Raw genomic sequence first — 24,716 nt, forward strand, 5'->3', positions numbered from 1 at the left:
TTTCCCCTTCCACATAACTTTCTATTAATGTGCTTTGATACAGCACTTTGGGAACATCCAACGTCTTTTGCAATTACCTTTTGAGGCTTTCCCTCCTTATGGAGGGTGTCAATGATGGTTTTCTGCACATCTGTCAGGTCAGCAGTCTTTCCCATGATTGCGATTCCTACTGAACCAGACTGAGAGACCATTTAAAGGCTCAGGAACCCTTTGCAGGTGTTATGGCTTAATTAGCTGATTAGAGTGGGACACTTTGAGCCTATAATATTGCACCTTTTCACAATATTCTAATTTTCTGAGATTGTGGATTTGGGGATTTTGGGGTTTTCATGAGCTGTAAGCCGTAATCATCACAATTATGATAAATCACGGCTTGAAGTATCTTGCTTTGCATGTAATGAGTCTATCTCATATATTAGTTTCAACTTTTAAGTTGCATTACTGAAATAAATGAACTTTGCACAATATTCTAATTTTTCAAGTTTCACCTGTACTTCAGATAATAATGAGAAAACTGGGACAAGCACATACATTCACTTGAAATCCCTGAGAGCTGTCTCAAATTTTGTTGGGCTAGAAAACATACGAATGTGAGATGTATTCCTATTTACATGAGAAGCAATAATGAGGTTGGAATTAATGATGAAACCTTAATTAATCTATACATGGATGAAAAAGTAGATTTATGAACCTGTATACTGGTATATCTGGGATCTATATCGAGACTCTAAAACTATGAAAGCTGAAGCTCTTATAAAGATTTGGAAGTACTGAATTTAATTATTTATTTCACATGCAATCAGAGTCAAGATCTTAGAAGAAAAGGAAGACTTTCATTATAAATTCATTACATACAGTATCTGCTAACTTAAAATACATAAATGATTTATTTGAAATACATTTTAAAAAATTAATTTGCTTTTGGATTTGCAGATCAGCTGACCTCTGTTAATTTTACATAAAAGAATGTATTTAGGAAGTCTTTTCATTGCTAGCTGATTCTTGCTGTGGAAATAAAAGAAAGTAGGAAGTAAAAGTAAAATAATGATTTAACCAGCTCTTCCTTCGCAAATACTAAATTTAAAGAGGAAAAATGATTTGGCATGTCTGTCATGTCTGTTGACAGGAAACAAGAAACTTAATTATTTTTAAAGCCAGCAATGTACTGTCTTTCTTCTGGGAGAAAATATTTTAAAATGTACACATTCTGTGAAATTCTCTGATGTGGAGTTCTTACAGCTTTTGCATTTATCTGCTTTGTAACAAACTTGATTTTTTTTTCTTTTCCTTTACTTCAACAGTTGTTGCTCTTGTATGAATACAGAAGCTTTCTTTTCTACATTTTTATTTCCTGAGTCAGAGAGGTGAGGAGCTTTAAGCCAGAGCCTACCATAGATTTATAATAAAGAGCTTTTTTGGCCATTTTTAATATTAGTAGAGTGAGATTTGTTTTCTCTTTATTATATTTACTTTCTTTTAGTTTAGATCCGTAATCATTATTTAAATCCTTCTTCTTTATGTATCTATTACTTTTTAAGCTTCCGCAGAACAAGATGTCTGCCATGTTGGGAAATTGGTTTTAAGAAATATTTTGCCTACACTAAGACAAGAGCCTAAAGTTATCAGCTAGAATCTAGTTGGGCTCAGATTAAAAAAGAGGGTGGGTAAGTGGGGAAATTTTATTGCCACATCTTAAATTGCAGGAAATATTCTACCAGGTGAACTACTTTTCTTGAGACCTAGAAGTTGGACAAGCCTGTATAGTATAAGGGTAATTATTGTGCTTAATAGCAATACTAAAACTAATGTACAATACAAGATTTGTGACACTGAATGATATTTTATTTTCTTATTGGAAAAGATTGATTAATAACACTATTGCTCTGATTGACTTTTATGGCCTCAAGAATAACTTTTTGAAATATTACAAAGATGTTTTCCTAAACCTTATTCCATTCTGTTAACTCACAGTGATTTTAATTTAATTCAGGATTCTCAGCTACATCGAAATCCTCCAAAAGATCCTCTTACCTATTCCCACAGTTTGAAAGTATTACAGGCATACACACTGAAATTTAAGCAGTTTGGTGTGTTTGAAATATAAAAGTAAATGCACATCAAAACATTTTTAACAAGATTTTGTTTTTAAAAAATATCCTGCTGTGAGCGAATCATTTTTATGTACTACTTAATAGGATTCATTTCAATTGCAGGCCATGTTTCAGTGACACTCATTCTGAAATTTAAATAAAACTATAAATCGACCATTTTCAGATGTTATCTGAATATTTCTGTTATAGATCTTTCTTAGAACATAAAACAAATGAAAATGGTTTCTTTTTCCTACAAAGATGTTAGTACTTTGGGATGTTTTTATATAAATAAAAAAGCAAAAAGAGACATTTTAATCTTAGACAGCTGGAATATATGGTTAAAGACTCACATTTTGCTTATGCTAGAAATCCCAGATAAATCATATGAAAAATTTATAGTACCTAAATTGGCTACTACATTGAGAACAATTTTTTGAAATGCATTAATTCATTTTTTTAGGAATTAGGTGAGAAAACAAGACTTTTTTTTTGTTCTTTTGAATCATATGTAATAGATTATTTTATTTGAATATCATGGTATTTGTGCAGTGCTGACTATAGGTTATTGGCACTATAATATTTAGATAACCTAGACCAGTGGTTCTCAACCTGTGGCTCGGGACCCCTTTGGGGGGTCGAATGACCCTTTCACAGGGGTTGCCTAAGACCATCGGAAAACATATTTTCGATGATCTTAGGAACCGAGACACCAATTTTATGGTTGGGGGGTCACCACAACATGAGGAACTGTATTGAAGGGTCGTGGCATTGGGAAGGTTGAGAACCACTGACCTAGACCATTAAAGATGAAAAAGAAGGTACTATATCTGTGTTAATTATGATTTAAAATGTCAGCATTAATAAGCTTAATTTAGCTTTTACATCCAAAGCTGAGTATAAAAGGCAGTTGCACATTATATCAAAATAGTTTTATACAGTAAATGTTTTGTTATTAAGCTGATTACTTAATACTAAGGTCTCCACTGTAATATTATTTACTATTGATGCATATTGAAGAAAAAAAGAAATAGACAAAACCAAATAGGTGCAAAGAAAAAAAAAACCAAGGCTATTTGGTTTCTGACTTTCCCATTTTTGTGTTTCTGCTAATTTATAATATTCATAAATATTTAGATTCACAGAGAGGCCAAACTGTAAATGTTTATATTTGCCACGCTGTGTGATATCTTGTAATTATTCTTGCTTACATTTAGTTAAAATTCTGTTGTGAATATATGTTGTTTATTTTGCCAGTGCTGCATATTTTACAAATTTAAGTTCCCAATCAAATATTGTTGGGATTATATCTTCTTCCAGTGTAGGGCAAAATTTATTCTCACTGCCATAATCATGTATTTCAGTAATTTATGATGTTTCTTGTTGATATCAAGGCAGTATCGACTGCTAGTTTACAGTTTTCCTGGCAAGAATTTCAGAACTGATTTGCCATTTCATTTTTTTCTAGGATTTAAAGGGAGTGACCAGCCCAAAATCATTCAGCTGGCTTTATGCCTAAAATGGGACTAGAAGAGCGATCCCCAACCATTCCATCTTTGTGGATTGGAAGGGTTGGGGAAGGCAATGGTTTATGCGTGAGTGGCGGGTGAGAGTGCACAAGTATACAAGTATATAACCCCACAAGCAGCCCAGATTAAAACAATCAAATCATAACAAATAAAACCAAAATCAAACACTTAACCACACAAACCTGAGTCCCAAATCAGTTCTGAAGTATCTCCGGGTTGGGGTGTGGGTGTGTTTGTTATTCTAGAGGCACAACAGAAATGTTTCCTCAGTTTCACAAGATGATAACATTTAATAGAAGGGACCTGTAGTGTTGTTATTGTTTTTATTTATTAAATTTTTATGCTCCCCATCTCTTCTATCAGGTGACTCAGTTCCCATTCTGTTATCACAAACTGGGCAAGTAGAAATAATTAAGTTAGGCAGACTTTCAAACAAATTCATCAATGAATGCACCATCACAGCTTTGCCAAAGTTCATTGGCAAGCTTGACTAGCACCGTCTACATAGAGTAGCCCAGTCTGAAACCCAACTGAAACATGTCCAGGTAATCCATTTCCTCCAAGATCCTCTGTAATTGTTGCCCGACCACTTGGTCTACAACCTTTACTATAAAGTGGTATTTGGAGCCTGGAAAATAATTGTCTAAACTAACGTAATAGCCAATGATGTACTCCTGAGAAGAGGACATGCCATTGTCTCCTTCAGGTAGCAGAACCATTCCCTCAAAGAAGCAGAAATCACTGGATGGACCCATCCCTTGATTTCGCCCATATCACCTTCATAATTGGGGACAGTTCAGGATCTAACAAATGTGGCTGAACTTACAGACAGAAAGTTGTTCAGTTAAAGATTAAATGTTATTTTCTCTGTTTGGTAAGAAGTATACACTACTTATATGTTATTATTGCCTAACATCCATCAGCAATGTAGCTTATCTATTTGTTTGACTGCAACTGATGTCTAGATAATAAAGGGTACTGATCTGTTGGTTAATGAAAACAAAAACTTACTTTGTTGGGCCAAATTTCAGCCTATATGTTTTCTTAAATTATTGATGAGATGTCCATTTTTATAAATATGTTTGATCTATTTTCTATGTTTTAAAGTTGCTGAGTGGAGATGACCTGTTAAAATTTGATCTGTATACTTGTCTTGAGAAAGAAAATAATATGTGTATTATGTTGTGCTTAAGATACATATGAATTTTCTTAAAAGTACTTGAACTCTTATTCTACTTTTTGGGTTGCAGTAGTAGTAAAATCACTCTTAAGTTTATTAATCGGTCACACTTTTAAAACTTGATATATTAAACATGATGATACTCCATGGCATCAGTATTTGTGTTTTTTCTTACATTTCCTAAATTACAGGCGGAACACAACGACTACCTCGTACCATTGGTGTGTCTCTGGCAAAAGAATTAATATTTTCTGCTCGTGTACTTGATGGTGAAGAAGCTAAATCAATAGGCTTGATCAGTCATGTCGTTGAACAGAATGAAGCAGGGGATGCTGCCTACAGAAGAGCGTTAGCCCTGGCAACAGAATTTTTACCTCAGGTACCGTCTCAGTGGATAATATTCTTTATTCTGTCATTCTATTGCAATAGATGACAATTATTACTAAAAAAATATATTGAAGCCCTCCATTACTTATAATTACTTATAATGCCAAGTCTTCTTCCTTGATTGTTATTATAGGCATATTATTCATCTATCCATGATTATGTTACAAATCTTAAAATATTGAATTAATTATAAATATTGAATGGTTTTGTTATTATTTAAGATTTAGTACTTTAACTAGTATTTTTGCTTAGTATCCATCATTTTCTTAGGCATCTTACTATGGAAATTTAAAAAATTCTTTTGTCTCCACGCTTCTTAATTGTGAAGTTCTGTTAATCAGTAAAGTAATGAAGTGGCACTTTATAGCCCAAATTATAAATACAGATTACATTAACTTGATGGAAAGTATATACTTATAAATTGGTTTAAGTATGTAGTTTTATATATTAGATAATATCCTCTATAATATTATAATATTTGTTTATTTGATTACTATCTAAATATAGTGAAAAAATATTGTGATTTTTATTGATCTGAAATTAAAAAGAATCACTGTCTCTAGCTTTAACATTTTAGGAAACATTAGATAAAAGAATATTTTTCTGTTGTCAAGTATAGTAGACCTAGCATTGTCTTCGTTAAAGATCAGTATCATCAAGTTCTTAAGCAGCTTTACGAAGTACATTTTAAAATTCCTTAGGTGAACTATGTGGCATATGATCACAATCTATTTTGTTACTTCAGCAGGATGTATCTGTCATCTATCTATCTATCTATCTATCTATCTATCTATCTATCTATCTATCTATCTATCTATCATCTATCTATCATCTATCATCTATCTATCATCTATCTATCTATCTATCTATCTATCTATCTATCTATCTATCTATCTATCTATCTATCTATCTATCTATCTATCTATCTATCTATCTATCTCCACCCATCTATCAAATAATACTTCCCATCCCATTAGTACATTTCATATTAATATTAAAATAGGGGGCGCTTATCGTGTAACTTTGAATGTTCGCTAAGGGAATGCTTGTAACCTGGGGATTACCTGTAGAATGATTAGACAATCATTCTGCTTTCATTGAAAGCAGTGAGTTTGTTGGTTTTTGCGTGCAATTTTTAGTGCTCTAGTTTTAGTGTTGTTTGTTCAATATGGGGAAGGAGATAGGTACTGTTACTGTTTTATGCATTTGAAGCAACACCTACCAGCCAGTATATTTAGTAGGTTGAAGTCCCCAAGACCATAAATCTAGAGGACCAATAATGTACTGTATAATCCTTGAAATGTCATATTGATGTAGGTACATTGAGGTATTCGTACTATACATTATGTCTTCTATGTGTTTTACTTATAGAGCATAGTTTTTAAACAACATACTTCTACTAATAATTTTTAAAGTATTCTAAATAGCAATACCCTGATTCTCACTAGCAGTGATTTCTGAATTACTGTCTGCCACTCACTGGAGATTAAAGTTTTGAGAAATGATGAAAGGTACTTCATTTCCATGCAACTGTTACATCTGAAGAGAAATATCTTGAATGACACTTTAGTATAGTTGCATAAGCTCATAGAAGAATTTTATTTTAAAATTGAGTCTTTCAATCTACCTCATATTAATTGTAGTTATAAACAGGGGTGAAAACTGAAATGAACAAGTGGAACAGTTTTCATTCTGCTGTGATTATTATATGAATTATGTGTCCGTGCAGAGTCTTGTTCCAAATGTTCCAGAGCAGTGTTTCTCAAACTTGGTGACTTTAAGTCCTGTGGACTTCAACTCCCAGAATCCCCCAGCCAGCTGGGGGATTCTGGGAGTTGAAGTCCACAGGACTTAAAGTCACCAAGTTTGAGAAACACTGTTCCAGAGTATTCAAAAAAATTTGTGAGTCCCCCGAACCCATATGTACCACACAGTTAGATGTGGCTCTCACTGAAATCCTTTCGGTTGGAGTTCAGTATTAATGTAGCCATTCCTGAACTGCTTTGTCTAAAACTTTTTTTCCTTTCCTTTTTTTTCTTTTTGTTCTCTTTAATTTTTCTCAGAAATTCATTGAGTTATTAATTGTGATAATTTATTTTTCAGTTACAGGCCTCTAGTTGTGAGCTTTATGGCTCTAAGGGGTTTAATCTGAATCTTTGCTCTGGTTATAATCATAGGGGTTAGATATTTGCATGGCTTCTAGGTATTTAGTAAGCAAGTTCATCACAATCATTCTTGTTTGCTTACTTCTCTCTGGAAACAAACTTTAAGGAGAACTGACCCTGAAGTGCTTGTAGTTTCTTCACCGTCTTTCAATCCTCATACAATTACCAAGTATCAAAGGTTATCTGGCAGCTTAACTCTGTAAGAAAATATTTGCATTTTTCACTCCTCCTAAGAGTTGTCACCACTATTGTCATCCCCTCACTTTGTTGCCCATTAAAGCTCCACTTCCTTTTCCCTCCTCTTTTATTTCCTCTGGGAGGGGCCATTCATCGTCCACCTGTGGTCTTACTCCCAAGTCAACCCCTGTTCTTTAGCTGTTCCCTTTGTCTGGCAACTCTGCGCACGCACATACTGGGAACAGGCTCCAACTGTTTGTCTGCCTCACTGATGTCTGACTCTGAAGGCAGCTGATAACTGGCATACAGCTCTGGCCCCCTCTCTGCCTCTGATACAGATCCCTCATCAGAGACTTCCCCAGACTCCAGGATTGGCCCATGTTCCTCCCTAACCTCTTCACTGTCCGAATCTGCTGCCAGCACCGCTGGCTGCTGGCAGGTCACAACTGGGAGGGATCAAATGCATCATCAGTCTCAAGTCCCTTCAGGCCCGCAAGAGTTATAAGTCAAGTACACCTTGAATTCTGTTGACTCTTAATATACCACCAATTTGCTTTGACTGTTAATTCAGATTCTTATAGACCCGTGATGGCGAACCTATGGCACGCGTGCCACAGGCGGCATGCGGAGCCATTTCTGAGGGCACGCGAGGCATTGCCCTGTCAGCTCCAGTGCGCATGCACCCGCTGGCCAGCTGATTTTCGATAGTTTTTTTTAATCTCCGGAGGATTCCCTGAAGCCTCCAAAGGGCGAAAAACAGCCCAATGCAAACCAGAAATGAGGAGAGAGCTGCCGGAACGGGGGAAAGACAAGCGGCAAGAAAAGAGGCTTCTTTCACTCGTGCTGGCTGCTCTGTTCCCCTCTCCCCCCTGCTACTAAAAAGGATCCTGCCCGATCGCTTGAATCCACAGGGAAATGAGAGAGCTGCCAGAATGGGGGAGACAAGCGGCAAGGAAAGAGGCTTCTTTCACTTGTGCTGGCTGCTCTGTTCCCCCCTCCCCCCTGCTACTAAAAAGGATCCTGCCCGATCGCTTGAATCCACAGGGAAATGAGAGAGCTGCCAGCACGGGGGAGACAAGCGGCAAGGAAAGAGGCTTCTTTCCCCCGTGCTGGCTGCTCTGTTCCCCCCTCCCCCCTGCTACTAAAAAGGATCCTGCCCGATCGCTTGAATCCACAGGGAAATGAGGAGAGCTACCAGCAGGGGGGAAAGACAAGCAGTAAGGAAAGAAGAAAAGAGGCTTCTTTCACTCAACGTGGCTGCTGTTGCCCTTTTCTCCATTTCAGTGCTAGGGCATCAAGGTTGCCCCACCCACCATCGCCCAGGTCCTCGCTTCTCCCAAACATTTCTTTGCCTACCTGATTTCCAGCTCCATCGCGTTTCTTGCCATCGTGTGCAGAGAAACAAAGTTTGTGGGACTAAAACAAAACTTCAATCAATTACAACTTGGGGGGGGGGGAGAGATCTCGCAAAGTTGGAATTGATTGATTGAAAGGAGTTTTTTTTAGTCCCACAAACTTTGTTTTCCTGTCCAAAACGGCAAGAAACACGATGGAAAAATGCTACGGAGGGGAAATTAAATAGGCAAAGAAATGCTTGGGAGAAGCGAGGACCTGGGCGATGGGGGGTGGGGCAGGCTCCGTGGAGTGGTGCTGAAATGGAGAAAAGGGCAACAGAGCAGCCACCTTGAGGGGGGAAAAGCTGCTTTTCCTTATTTCCTTGCTACTTGTCTTTCCCTCATGCAGATTGGTCTCTTCCTCATTTCCCTTTGGACTGCAGTGACCAGGCAGGAGCCTCCGTGCTAGCACGGGGGAGGAGGGGAAACAGCAGCCACCTTGAGGGAAAAAAGCTGCTTTTCCTTATTTCCTTGCTGCTTGTCTTTCCCTCATGCAGATAGCTCTCTTCCTCATTTCTCTTTGGATTGCAGCAACCAGGCAGGATCCTCTATGCTAGCACAGGGGAGGGGGGGGAAACAGAGCAGCCACCTTGAGGGGAAAAAGCTGCTTTTTCTTCTTTTCTTGCCACTTTTCTTTCCCCTGTGCCAGCAGCTCTCTTCATCATTTGTCTATTGACTGTAGTGCCCAGGATCCTCTTTAATAGAAGGGGAGAATTTAGCAACTGGACTCACACCTGCCATTGTAAAAAGGGCCCAATCTTTACACAGGAGAATGATAAGGGAAGGTTTTTTGACACAGGAGCACACTTGAGCATCCCTCCACCCCCACCCCAATCTCTGCCCGTTAGTGGCAGAGCAACTTCTCCCCTCACTGGGTGTTATCCAAGGGGAAGCAGCCAGAGCAGGGAGTGCCGAGGAAGCCTTGTGCAAAAATGCACGGTCCACACAGGTGAGTGGGGACATTACGTTAAGTGGGTCGGCACTCGAGTTCGTGTGATAGCGCGCACATATGTGCTTTTGGCACCCGAGACGAAAAAGGTTCGCCATCACTGTTATAGACTGTATTAGCATACAATAAGCCTATATTCATTTGAACTATCTGGACTCCTGATTTCTTGCACTTGACACACTGCTTTATTCTTTTTATGCTTGTCATTTTTAATTAGGTTAGGCCAGTGCAATACGATTTCACTGGGACTGAAATTTATTCTTGGTTTTTCAAAGTTTTTCCAAGCTCCATACTGATCATGGGGGCCATAAAGGTTTGCTCCAGCTATTGCTGCCTGATTCTCATTCAGATCGGCAGCTTTCCTCCTGCTTATATTAGGTAGCAATGAACAATTCATCTTCACCTACCAACATAGGAAATGGAAAGACCATTGCTTTTTCTGACACATTGTGATGACCAGAAAGAAATTTTCTACTTATATTTATGTTTGAATTGATAGATGACCACTTACAGTAGTATATTTGCAGCCAAGAAGCCTTTTCTATTTTTGTTGTCAGTGTTGTCAAATGTTCAGACAGAGATCTTTCTCATCTTGGTGCTCTATTTGATGTACACTTTCCAAATGCCAATTTTACTTTTCAGCAGTTCAGCTGTCATACATCTAGCAGGTGCCACAAAACTGGCCAACCAATTAAGAGATTTTATATTCTAGAAATGTTTACAAAAATTGCAGTGCCTTTCTTTTTTAAATGTATCATATTGTTTAGTATTCTTAGTGAAAAATTATTATAATGCATATAAAAATACAAATAGAAATATAAGTAAACGAACTTGCTAAATACAGCTCTGTACATGCATGCATATATCTAATTTAGATCATACTTCTATTTTATATAACTCATGGTGGTATTCTTAATCCTCCTTCCACCTATTTTCCCTACAACAACAATCCTATAAGGTGGTTATTCTAAGAGAAAGAACTGGCTCAAAGCTACCAGGCCATTTTATGTGCCTGTAGAAGTATTACAACTCAGAATCTGATTTTTAATCCAGCACTTTTACCATTAGTTCCAGATTGCTGATACAGCATTAATTCTATTATGAAATATGTTTTAAGCCCTTGAGTAGAAAGTCCTAGTCTACATAAAAGATGTTAGATTCAATATTGTGTTTACTGAAGTCAGCTTGTCAAGTGAAGTTATAGATTTAGGTCTTAATTCTTAACCTCAAATGCTGTTATGATCCACATGCACTTCCCTACCTCTAAATGTAACAATTAATACAATAGACTTGTATGATAGCAAAATGAAATGTTTATATTTGAATCCTTTTTAAAAATCACAAACCTTCTTTTCTGTGTTGAAACTTACATTTCTTTTTAATTTTAGGGACCCGTAGCAATGAGAGTTGCAAAATTGGCCATAAATCAAGGAATGGAAGTAAGACAATCTATTTGTGCATTCTATTTAATCTTTTTTTAATGGACAAAGTACATGCAGAAATTGTATACCTGATATATATGAATCAAAATCTATAAAACGGTAGTTGGATGTATTGTCTTAAGCACAGTATGGAAAGTTTGAAAACTGACTCCTATCCATATTTTTTTTTCCTGACTATTATACCACTAGTATCATTGCCTCACAGAATCGGGAAAGTTTGAATGTGACCCTGCTATTGTACATAGAACAATACAAATTATGCAGATTCCTCTTATATCTTACTTAGTCCTCAGTTTGAAAAGAATTAACTCTATAAATCAGCTTATTCATTCCTTAACTTTAGAAAATCTGCTAAACTATGATGTCTTTGTTCATTTTTTAATCATTATTTTGAGCACAACATATTTTTATCAGACTTGCACATTTCTATTTGAATAAAGACAATATATTTCTTTTCTATCCTAACTAGGTTTTTGAAAATATGTATTCCAGCACAATTATACTAGAAACTAGTACCTCTAGACTTCTTAAATGTTTAGTGAACACTATCCTTATATCTATTTTTACAAAGCTTGAGTAAAAGCTATTTTCTTTAACATTATTTTATTAAACGTTTTAAAATTAAGAGTAAAAATTAATACAAACTAAGAGTAAGAAAAAATAATAAGGAAAAGAGAAAAGAGAGAGCTCAAGTGCAAGAAAAAAGTTATATAAAAATTGAAAAGGAAGAAGAAAAATAAAGAAGTGACTTTTAATCAGGATGGATTTGATTTAAATCAATATTAAATCAAATCTTTTCATGATTTAAATCACTAGTAAAAAGATTTGATTTAAATCAAGTCGATTTAAATCATAATTTTAAAAGAGCAACTGTCATTGCTCTGTCATCTCTGTCACGCAGCAGCTCTTCTTCTGACCCGCTGTAATTTTTAAAAAATCAACATTTTTTATCCACCCTGCTTCTCATCTTCTTTATAGCAGTTTTAAATATAACTATAGATTTACCTCTTTCTTTAAAGTTACATTGTGACTCTTATTTTTTTAAAAATCCTTATTGTCAAAACCAAACATCCTAAGTTTATTTCTTCTTCTATACACAAAAAGTTCAAAAGAGATACCAAAAGCTATCTTCTGATGTATTTTGTGATATGGTTTTCTAAAGGTATGATATTGATCTATGTATTGCTTTATATAAGTATATATGTTATTTATAGGTGGTTTTGTATCCCCGAGTTCTTAAGGAATATGAGAAGCGTATAAGCACATAGTAAATGTAATCAGCAAAAGTATTTGTGAATTTTTGTTGAAACAGTTACAATACAATACAATAGTAGAGTTGGAAGGGGACCTTGGAGGTCTTCTAGTCCAACCCCCTGCCTAGGCAGGAAACCCTATACCGTTTCAGACAAATAGCTATCCAACATCTTCTTAAAGACTTCCAGTGTTGGGGCATTCACAACTTCTGGAGGCAAGTTGTTCCACTGATTAATTGTTCTCACTGTCAGGAAATTTCTCCTCAGTTCTAAGTTGCTTCTCTCCTTGATTAGTTTCCACCCATTGCTTCTTGTTCTACCCTCAGGTGCTTTGGAGAATAGTTTGACTCCCTCTTCTTTGTGGCAACCTCTGAGATATTGGAATAATGCTATCATGTCTCCCCTAGTCCTTCTTTCTCTTAAGCTAAACATACCCAGTTCCTGCAACCGTTCTTCATATGTTTTAGTCTCCAGTCCCCTAATCATCTTTGTTGCTCTTCTCTGCACTCTTTCTAGAGTCTCCACATCTTTTTTACATCGTGGCGACCAGAACTGAATGCAGTATTCCAAGTGTGGCCTTACCAAGGCATTATAAAGTGGTATTAACACTTCACGTGATCTTGATTCTATCCCTCTGTTGATGCAGCCTAGAACTGTGTTGGCTTTTTTGGCAGCTGCTGCACACTGCTGGCTCATATTTAAATGGTTGTCCACTAGGACTCCAAGATCCCTTTCACAGTTACTACTACTGAGTAAGGTATCACCTATACTGTACCTGTGCATTCCGTTTTTGTTGCCTAAGTGTAGAACCTTACTCTTTTCACCATTGAATTTCATTTTATTAGACAGTGCCCAATGTTCAAGTTTGTCAAGATCCTTCTGTATCTTAAGCCTATCTTCTGGAGTGTTGGCTATTCCTGCCAGCTTGGTATCATCTGCAAATTTGATGAGTTCCCCATTTATTCCCTCATCCAAATCATTGATGAAGATGTTGAAGAGTACTGGGCCTAAAACAGAGCCTTGGGGTACTCCACTGCATACCATGTAGATGCAGTTCCATTGAGAACTACACGTTGAGTGCGGTTGGTCAGCCAGTTACCAATCCATCTGGTGGTGATGCTGTCTAACCCACATTCTTCTACTTTATCTAGTAGTAGGTTATGGTCTACCTTATCAAAAGCCTTACTGAAGTCCAAGTAAACTATATCAACGGCATTCCTCTGGTCCACTAATTTTGTCACATTATCAAAGAATGCAATAAGATTAGTCTGGCATGATCTGTTTTTGACAAATCCATGTTGGCTTTTGGCTATTACTTTGTTTGCTTCTAGGTGTTCGCAAATTCGTTGCTTGATTATTTTTTCCAGAATCTTTCCTGGTATTGAGGTTAGGCTGATAGGTCTGTAGTTTCCTGGATCTAATTTTTTCCCTTTTTTGAAGATGGGAACCTTCCTCAAATGAAAATCCCAAATGGTGCTTTGAATGCCCTTATCTACATATGGCGAATATATCTTGTTACATGCACTTAGTTGTTTTAGAATTTGGCTAAGATTGAATTGCTGTTAAAATGTGGGAAAATGTTAGGGATCACATGATTTCTCATATTTTTCTTATATTTCATTTAACTATAATCACTTATCCCCTGTGGCCTTGTATACATAAACATTTTATATGGTTCTTCATTTCAGTTTATTTTTTAAAATGTTATATCAGTGATTTTACTATTATACATATAAATTAGTCATAAAATGGAATGCAGAATGTATCATGTAGCAGTTAGAATATAAATTCTTGGAATAGTATGTTGATGTCCTGTTAAAAGTACTTTAAAGACACTAGCTGGATTTGTGTGTAATTGGGATACATTTTTGGTATAATTAAACTCTAAATAAAATTTCAGTGGCCTACCACAATAATACAACTAGATTAGGGCCACAAAACCCTTTTCAAGTACAACATCTTTATACTTTAATGGTGTGGAACCTGTGACTCCCAGGTCTCATTAATCCCAGCAAACATAACCAGGCCTGAAAGCTATTGGAACGTGCCACAGATTCCGTACATCCTTATGAAATTCCAACCTAAGATTCTATTGTATAGCCTCAATTATTATTATTATTATTATTATTATTATTATTATTATTATTATTATTATTATTATTGATAAGAATATCATTTTTACACTAGTATGCAGAATATTTTCAACACTGTTTAGATTTATTCTACTTTTGTTGTTATTTAGGTAGATCTGCTAACAGGTTTGGCAATTGAAGAAGCCTGTTATGCTCAGGTATGAAATTATGATTATCCTGCCTTGGTGCCTTCCAAAATCCCCCCCCCCCAACTATTTTCCATGTTTAAATAATGGTATTAGGCAAATTGCAATGTCATCACCCAGTAGCAAACTAAAATAGTTGAAAGTTCAGTTTTGATGATGGGGGAATTACAAATATTTGCTCTGCACCTCATGTATCTTATTTTTTGTGTGAGAACTCTACTCATTTACTGTTCAATTGTATATATGACTACTTAGAAATAGGACTTAATGCCAGATTAATATATATATATTTGCAGTGTTAGAGTACTCACGTTGAAGTGAACACCTATTCTCGCAAATCAGTAATGTTCTTAGAAATCAGCCTTTGGCCTAACTCTGTGGGTGATGCCAGCATTATTTAGAAATGTCGACATCATAATAGTCATCCAAGTCATGGTTGTCCCAATGTCCTTGAAGATGTTTCACCTCATCCAAGAAGCTTCTTCAGTTCACTGAGCTTCTTGAATGAGAAACAAAACTTCTTCAAGGAAAATAAAAGTCCAGTTGCCTTTTGAAAAAGCACCTTTGGGACAAACATCTCTATTTCTCATTGTACTACTTAACAAACGCTGTGAATTACAGGCAAATATGTAATCAAGAGTCTTCCTCACCACTATTATTTTACCATTGAAATTTATCAAATTAACAATTACGTAATCTGAATAATAACTTAAAATAGATCAGCAGCATTGTGGGTACCAAGACAATTCTTATACCCTAAGAATGTCTGGGAGGTTGACGGGACTTAACGGGAGGTGGGCTTTTTCTTTATTCTTGAGTGCACCATACTAATTCTGTCTTACATGAATTATGATTGGTTTATTTAATTAAGATGATCTTATTCAGATGTGAAGCTGGAAAGAGCCACTCATTGCTGGTCAGTTCTTGCAGGAATGTTTAATTTTACTGCAAGACCAGTTTTAAGAAGCCACACTTCACAATTTACATCTTTGTTGCAAAATTAATAGTTACATATTATTTTCTTTTTTACATTACATTCTTTTTTGAGAGATTCTCATTTCAGAACGAACAAATATGAGACACTACTTTCAGTTTTATCTCATCCCTAATAACCAGAAAAAACTTTGATTATAGGAGAGCATTATTGATTTATAACAGCTGCAAGCATTTTGTACAGTGGTAGGATTCAAATAATTTAACAACCAGTTCTCTGTCCTAATGACCAGCTGGGTAGGTGGGGCTCGGTGGTCATACGACTGGATAGGCATGGCCAACTCAATGTCACTCATGGGCGCTTCGCCTTAGCTGTTACAATGTAATAAGGGTTAACCGGAGAGGCAGTTTCTGTAAGCAGGGCAATAAAGATTAGGCTAGAAACACCACCAGAATGTTTCCTTCCTGCCTTCCTTACAGGATTACCCCTGTAAAGTGGAAAAAAACAAAATGAGATCTCTTCCAACAACGGGTTCTCCGAACTGCTTAGAAAGTTAACAACTGGTTCTCCCGAATAGGTGCAAACTGGCTGAATCCCACCACTGATTTTGTAGCCATGGCTCAGCTTATGCTTTTTCTTATCTTTCTGCTAACCCATATTTTTGAGTTATGTTTGTATATAAATGTAACTAACTTACAAGAATTGAAAAAGATTTTCTTCTTTGTAGACTATCCCAACAAAAGACAGAATTGAAGGTCTTCTTGCTTTTAAAGAGAAAAGACCTCCTCGCTACAAAGGAGAGTAAGAAAAGCTTCTTTTAAAATGCAAATGAAATAAAAGACTTTTAGCTTGCTCTTGGCCTCAGAATGTCGACTACTGCAACTATGGAAGTACATGTAAATACCCATAGATTGATATTTATAATGTATATGTCCTGAAGGCTTTTCTGTGAAATTGCAAGGTCATTGAATTCTACAGCACTTTATTCCACATCTTTGAATTGTATATCTTATCAATTAAATATATACATTCCTAAAGAAACTTAACAATGTAAGTGTTCTGCTGTTGGAACAAAATAATTCTGCACACCAGACACTGAAGATTATATTGAATAAATTTATCAATAGATCAGCAAATGCATTTTTATTCCATCTGAATGTGTAAATTTATGACATTTCCCAAATTGATGAAAGAACAACTGGGAGTATATTTATATACTCTTGAAACAACTGTACAGCTTGTATAATTGTAAAGAGTTATTCAACATATTAATTGTGCTATGATTCCATCATAGGATTTTAACAATAAAATAGAGACTGAGATTTTTTTTTGATTGGGATTATTTGGGTGCAGCATAAAGATTGTGAGTTAAGGGGTTTTGTGTGTGTATAATGGCACATGAGTTTATTATTGTGTGTATACAGGTAGTTGTTGACTTACAACAGTTCATTTAGTGACCATTCAAAGTTACAACGGCACTGAAAAAGTGACTTATAGCAGTTTTAACACGACCACTGCAGCATCCCCATGGTCATATGATCAAAATTTGGATGCTTGGCAAGTGGTTAATATTTATGATGTTGCAGTGTCCCAGGGCCATGTGATCATCTTTTGCAGTCTTCTGATAAGCAAAGTCAATGGGGAATCCAGATTCACTTAACAACTAGATTTCTAATTTAATGACTGTAACAACTGTGGCAAGTAAACTCATGAAATAGGGCAAAACTCACTTAACAAATGTCTCCTTTAGCAACATAAATTTTGGGCTCAATTGTGGTCTTAAGTCAAGGACTAACTGTAGATGTAGACACACGCATACACACACACAATCACACATACCCAAACAGAAACAACAGGCATTCTAACTAAATCCAAGAATGAATGTAAAACAGAATTAAAACAATAAATGCATAGTTGAAAATACATTAATAAACCCAATTTAACAATAAATCAGATAGCTTTACCCTACATACGAATCAAAACAGACCAAGAATGTTTTGTCTTATAAACTTGTACATTTTAATTAAGTGTGTATAGGGATCTTATTAATTAATTAAAAAATAATAATCTGTGAACGTACCACCTTAACGCTACACATCTCCAGAAATTATTCATACAATTTGCTGCAGTTGTGTTGCCTACTAAACAAGGCTCCTCATTAGAAGGCAAGTAAACTGAAATTGCTATAGAGAAAGTGACACCGCCAGCCAAGGGTTCTACATAGCTGATGGCTCCAAAAAAGGAATCACTAGCGCTGCAACATCTGTCTGCTTGGAATTCTTCCAACTTTAGAAAGCAGCTGCATTCTGCTGAGGAGGTAAGAAGCAGTACTGATTTTTTTGTTTTACAGGTAGTCCTTAACTTACAACAGTTCATTTAGTGACCGTTTGAAGGCACGACAGCATTGAAAAAAAGTGACTTATTACCATTTTTCATACTTAAGACAGTTGCAGCATCCCTATGATCACGTGATCAAAATTGGGACACTTGGCAACTGACTCATATTTATGACAGTCATCCTGGAGTCACGTGATCACCTTTCGCTACCCTCTGTCAAGCAAAGTCAAAGGGAAGCCACATTCACTTAACAAAAGTGTACTCACAACTACTGCAGTGATTCACTTAAAAACTGGCAAAAAAAGATTATAAAAATGCAACAAAACTCACTTAACAACTGCCTTGATTGGTAACAGAAATTTTGGTTTGTGATTGTAAGTTGAAGACTTCCTGTATTATAATTTACAATTTAGGGATGCATACAAGCTTTATTTAAGGCAACCCCTTGTTATTAAAAAAAATTGAAGACAATGATGAGAGAAAAACTGCCATTAACTAAATACATGTTGCACTTCAGAAAGCTTACCCTTTCTAGACAGCAGAAATTAACAAAAGACCATATGAGAATGGCCAATCTTTGCTTTCTTCAAAAAAATACAGGAGTTTATAAGGATTCTTATACTCCTAACTTAATTAATACATTATATTACCATTCTCTCTGTGCAATCCCCCTTCCATCTTAAACAGTAGAACCAACCTCTTATCTGGATTCATTGTCAGCTTTTTAATATCACCTATAAGCAGTAAACATATTGATGTTTACTGCTTGAAAAATATTTTTTTTCCTTTTTGTCCCAAAACCCTTTGACTGTTCACCTGTTTCAAGCTAACCTTTCTAGTGAAACTTATTCTACCCATTATATGAACTAGAATGAGGCTTCATCTATGAATGCAGTGTATACCAGTTTTTTGTTTACATATTTATTCTGTCTATTATCATGGAAAAATATGTGTAATTTTGTATGTTGCATGTCAGTAATAAATAGAATGGATCAAAATGAAATGAAACAAATATTCCACTTTTTGATTAAAGTACTTCAGTGGACTTATCACTATGCTAGCTGATTGACCATTTTATCTATTATAATTTTAGAAAGAAAGAAAAAGTCTCCCAAAACATTAAAATTCTGTATGTAATGTTTAATAAAATCATTCAACCAATTAAATATACTTAAGTGTACAGACTTCACCTAGACTAAATATATCGTGTGTAAAAATAACAGAAATTATAATAATTGCATGTTAAATGTCATTCATCAGAAGTGCTTATAAAAGAAAAATACAAAAATACTTCTACTAAACTGTCATATTTAGTCATTTTGATTCCTTATGTTTTAAAAATTATCTTGACTTAAGAAAATTATTTATACATATTTCAGTTTTCCTTCACAAGAAGAATGTTGCTATTTATTTGCAGCTCTTTTATCCAGTTACTTTTGTACATAATATATCATGGTATGTTAAGATGTAATGAATTCCAGGGGGAAAGATTATTCACATTAGGCAATAATTTATCCTTTGTTTGTTCCTCATTTTTCTTTAATTTATGTTGGTTAATCATTTGCTAGAAAGAAGGGGAATAAATTGTTCATTGCCTTAAAATTTGTTAAGCTGAAAATTCAGTACATAATCCTTTTGTGCTGATTCCATTTGCACCCACCATGTTAACCTCAAAGCAAAGTAATTTCTCAATCTTTTTAAGCTTTTTGGGAAAAAGAATCAGACAGGAGGAAAAAAACTGTTATTCTTAGACCCTGTGCAAGTAAAGGGATTTATACTCATTCAAAAAAAAATCCAAGCCATTATCTCTTGCTGAATTGAATATCCAATTAATATATTATTTATAATGCATTTATAATACATATTCTTTTAGATTAATTATCTCAAGTGGAACCAAAGCATGGATTATTAACTGCTAATTTTTCTAATTGCATTGTTCCAGTGTGATATGTAAAACATAATCTTTAGAGAACTTGTAGCTTTGAAGTATAATGGCTTGTCAATATGTAATCACTAGGTGAGTTACACATCTGGATTTATTGCTTGCCATAGTTGCCAAGAAAAAAAATGCTATGGCCTCTTAACTCATTTTGCTATATTTGCTTGTTTTTGTTATGAAACTTTGAAAGATCAAATAAGTAGAAATGAAATTCACTATGAGAAAACTGGATTTACCGCAAGATACCATAAAGATTTGGTATTATTGGAAAATAAATATCCTTGATCTTTTATGGGATTTCAACTCATATTTCAATTTCTTTCCTATTTATAGAATTTATCTTACTGATATGATGAACAAAACTATGTAAATATATTGTTTATACATCAAATTACAGAAAAAAATGCAAAGAAAATGGGCCACGTTCTATAGCCAAAACAATCTAAACAAAATCACTATTCCATTGTACATTTTTTTCATATAGTTTTAAAAATGAAAATAAAACTGAAATAAACTAATATAATGGAAAAAAATCAAAATAAATCACAGAAAAGATAGAAGAAAAATAGAAAATAAAGATACAAGATAGCTTCTACCCTTCTTTACAGTTAAAAGTACAATTATAAATTTGCCTTCGTACTCTACAACAACACGACTCTCTTTCTATAACCTATCCAGTCTAATTATCAAAGAAGTCAATTTGGCTATCTCAGCAAGTTCAATCATTTTCACCAACCATTTCTCCATTGTGGATAATGCTAAATCTTTCCAAGTTTGTATATACAATATGCAACAAAATTGCATTACTTTTTCTCAAACTCTCCGTCAATTCCAATATAAAAGCCTCTGATTACAATTGTTTATTTTACCGTTACTTTAAAATCCTTTGAATCAATGTATCTATTTGAATCCTCTTTTTTTTAGCTTTTTTACTTGTCCATCAAATATGATAAAATGTCCTTTTTTGTTGTTCACAAGGACTCAGGAGGATTCTTGTTATTACAATGAATTCGTGAAGAAGAGTCCAAATTTTGCAATATTGATATTCAGTTAAGTACCAGATGTTTTTCAATGTCTTATGAGCTTGATTATTTTGGTGAATTGCACTTAATTCATTTAAGGTATTTGGCTTATATTGATGTTTCCATTTACTAACTGTGGATACTCAAACTATTTTCCCAACTGATTGAGAAGGGGAAAAAAGATTGAAATGACAAACATAAGTTGGGTGGGAGCCTAGAAAAGAGAGAAAGATTCAGCAGCAACACTTCATGTCACTACGTGAAATACTCCTGAAAACTCAATTGTTCCAGTGATGAAACATAGAAGTTGCATAACTTCCTTTCTCCTTGTCTTCACCAACATTTCATCAGCGTGTATACTTTTAGTTCAAGTATTTCTATCAATTAACTCTTCCAAAATTAAATTTAATTCTAGACAGAGAAACTATTCTTGTGTTTTTGTACCAGCTTATAATTTCTATTGATGAAAAACAACCCACTTTATTTTTTTAAAAAAAATGAAGAGAAATTTGAAGAATTGCTTGTGGATGAAGCTGTTGTTGACATCAGAAGTCGTGCCTAAAATGTACAATCCCAACACTATCCCATTAAGTGGAAATGAGAGGGGTTTCCCCCCCCCCCCCATGCTGATAGATACAGTTTTGCAGTGAAGTTGTGCCAGGAGTAGATGGATAATTGTGGAGAATAAATGAAATTAAATCCAAATGTGGGGAGGACACTGCCACAAGTCTCATTACTTGATTTCGTCTTCCGTCATCCCTTCTCTTTCTCTTATTAAAAAATATTTTCAGAGGGAGGGGTGGGGGAATTTTTTCCAAGTTAATTGCCAGTAGATGATGGATATTTTTAGAGGGCGGCATCATGTGAGAAAGGCTAAGCTTCATTTCTCTATTGTCTGTCTAAAAGCAACAACAAGAAATGAGAAATGGCAAGCTGGATTTGAACGAACCTTATCCATTTGACAAGAACAAAGTTCTCAACATTGTCCATCTTTGTCCCAAAAGAAAAGCCTTTGATTCTTTAAACTGTTTTTCCATCTCTGCAGTCTAATTTTAATTAATTAAAATGGATAAAAAGTTAGAAATATTTATTATAAATTATCCATTAAATTTTTCCAATATTAAATCTATGTTCTTCCTATACCTGGCTTAGCAGTTTCCTTATAATGCAAATCTATATTCTGCCTTTATTCCCAGTGAGTTCATTGCAGCTTTCTCTTACTATGAAAGCTAGCTGGAACTTTTAGGATATATCTGGAATATACCAAGTTGGAAAATTACTGATTTCAGTGGGAATTTAGTCATTTAATAACCATGTTCTGGATTTCATAAAATAGAATGGATGCCATCAACAGATAAAGATACTTCTATGTATATGCTATCTACTATCTATAATAGTTTTAAGTGCATGCGGTTCTTTTACAAGCCATGGCTTTCTTTGTTCTTCCTAATTAAGCTAGGTCTAAAGAAGTATTTGTGCAAAGGGTTAAAATTATCCTGTGCTGCAACCCCCTTTTTTATTATAATTATAGCATGCTTGTCTGAATGGTTTCGCAAATGTTCTTTTCAGTAATACTGGTAGGAGATTAAGTAACAGCTTCTTGCTAATGTTTATTGCTCAAGAACTTCAAACACCATTGTTCTGTGCTGAGATTTGATGTGCCATGCATTCTTTTGGCTGTCTTTGTTCCTCTGACCTTTATATTTCTTTGGCAAATAAAGCAATTGTGTGTGATAGTGCATGTGTGTGCACATGTATCTATATGAGTATGTTTTTTTCTCTCCTACAAATGCCAGGAACCATTTGAAGTTTTTATTGATTCCAGCTTTAAAAAGCAATGTTCCCAGTGGACAATGTGGCTATGGTTACATTTATTACAGCAGAACGTAAGAACTTGAAAGCTTCTTCTTAAAAGGTTGAAAAGAAGACAATTTTGTCTTCCTTCATATCATCAAGTTTAATTATTGGCATTAAGTCCCAGTTGGCAAGAACAGCACGTCACATGGATCCATTTCTGTCTCAGGAAAGGTCAGCATATGGCATAAACACTTTGTCTGTATTATGTAGCCTTGTACTCTGATCACATAACACATGTTTTAGAAAGCATTATGCAATGTTATGCTCCTGACTAATGACTGCTTGCACAAGAAGTTTTTCATTAGCCTGAATGTTTATATCCTGGGAATGATTAACTTCGTGACATAATTCTCATCACATAAATATGAAAGTCTCAAACTTTTCAAACTCACATTTTGAAAATGAAGCCTTTTCTTCTTGGTAATGTAGTTCAGCTTCAAAGTTCAGAAAAGAGCTTTTTGTTTGGGAAAGGGCATAGTTGATTTATTTTTGGATTGCAAAGAATTACATGTGGTTAATTTTGGAAATAGTGACAATCATAGAAGTGTAACTCATTTTCTCTAAATAGTCAGATGTCTTTCTTCAACAATCAAGCTTACCTTGATTGTTTCTGGCCATTACTATTCCCATAATTATTCCAATGATCTTATTTATTCTTGCTTTTTATTAGTCCAGTTGAAAATGCTAAGCATTTACTAATTTATGTGTTAATTGCTGTGTTTTAACTTTGAGCTTTTCTCTGGAGCAGAGAATTTTAACCTCAAAACAGCCCCCCTTGAGATGGGTCCTGTGTCATACAACAATCTCCATAATGGAACAAAGATTTGAATCTATCTAGCCCATGCTTTCTTTGAATTTCTTTATAGCATATTACCCATGCTTTCAGTGACTTCAAATCCAGTATCTTCAGAATTGCTTCCTCTCAATCCAATTAGTATAAGGTAAAGGTAAAGGTTCTGCTCGCCCATATGTGCTAATTGTTCCTGACTCTAGGGGACGGTGCTCATCTCCAAAACTGAAGAGCCAGCTCTGTCTGAAGACATCTCCGTGGTCATGTGGCCGCCAGGACTAAAAGCCAAAGGCGCAGGGAGTGCTGTTACCTTTCTACCAAGGATGATCTTTATTTTTCTACTCTATTTTTACAAACTGCTAGGTTGGCAGAAGCTGGGACAAATACCCTTTTCCCCTGAAAATAAGACCTCCCCGGATAATAAGCCCAATCGGGCTTTTGAGTTCATGCGCTAAAATAAGCCCTCCCTTGAAAATAAGCCCTCCCTGAAAATATTGCAACACAGTGGAAATTATGAGGTGACCACGCTCACCTTATCCTGCACCTCAAAAATAATAAGACCTCTCCAAAAATAAGGCCAAGTGCTTATTTCAGGGGTCAAAAGAAAATAAGACCCTGTCTTATTTTTGGGGAAACACCCTTTAAAGGGGCTCACTCTGTTACGCAGCACTCGGGATTCGAACTGCTGACCTTTCTGATTGACAAACTCAGTGTCTTACTCAGTGAGCCACTGTGTCCCTCTTCAATTAGTATACTAATCTATAAAACATAATTTGCCACACCAGCAGTATTTACATACCATACTAAGCCAAAACCTAACATATCCCAAGATAATTTAGTATTAGACCCTAGCCACTATATCTAGATAATAGACTTCTTAAAAATACCTTTCTTTATATAGATTGGGCTGGTTAGAGCTATTGATCCATCTACTGACACGGGAAGAAGCAACATGCTATCCTTTCCTCCTGCAACTAATTTTGCATATCCCCA

At 35.3% G+C, this 24,716-nt stretch overlaps 1 protein-coding gene across 2 annotated transcripts in view; it reads left to right on the top strand.

Annotated features, from left to right (window-relative positions):
• Positions 1-16,864, top strand: part of AUH (AU RNA binding methylglutaconyl-CoA hydratase) — a 40,436-nt gene extending 23,572 nt beyond the window's left edge. For both annotated transcript variants that reach the window (XM_081942710.1, XM_081942711.1), the window contains exons 7-10: positions 4,991-5,178; positions 11,260-11,310; positions 14,809-14,856; positions 16,506-16,864. In XM_081942710.1, the coding sequence (XP_081798836.1) occupies positions 4,991-5,178; positions 11,260-11,310; positions 14,809-14,856; positions 16,506-16,583 (365 nt within the window). In that variant the 3' untranslated portion in view covers positions 16,584-16,864. The remainder of the gene's footprint in view (positions 1-4,990; positions 5,179-11,259; positions 11,311-14,808; positions 14,857-16,505) is intronic.
• The last annotated feature ends 7,852 nt before the right edge of the window (positions 16,865-24,716 follow it).

Source organism: Natrix helvetica (genome assembly GCF_964273705.1).
Source record: "Natrix helvetica genome assembly, chromosome: 2".
In the NCBI taxonomy this organism is placed as follows: Eukaryota; Metazoa; Chordata; class Lepidosauria; order Squamata; family Natricidae; genus Natrix; species Natrix helvetica.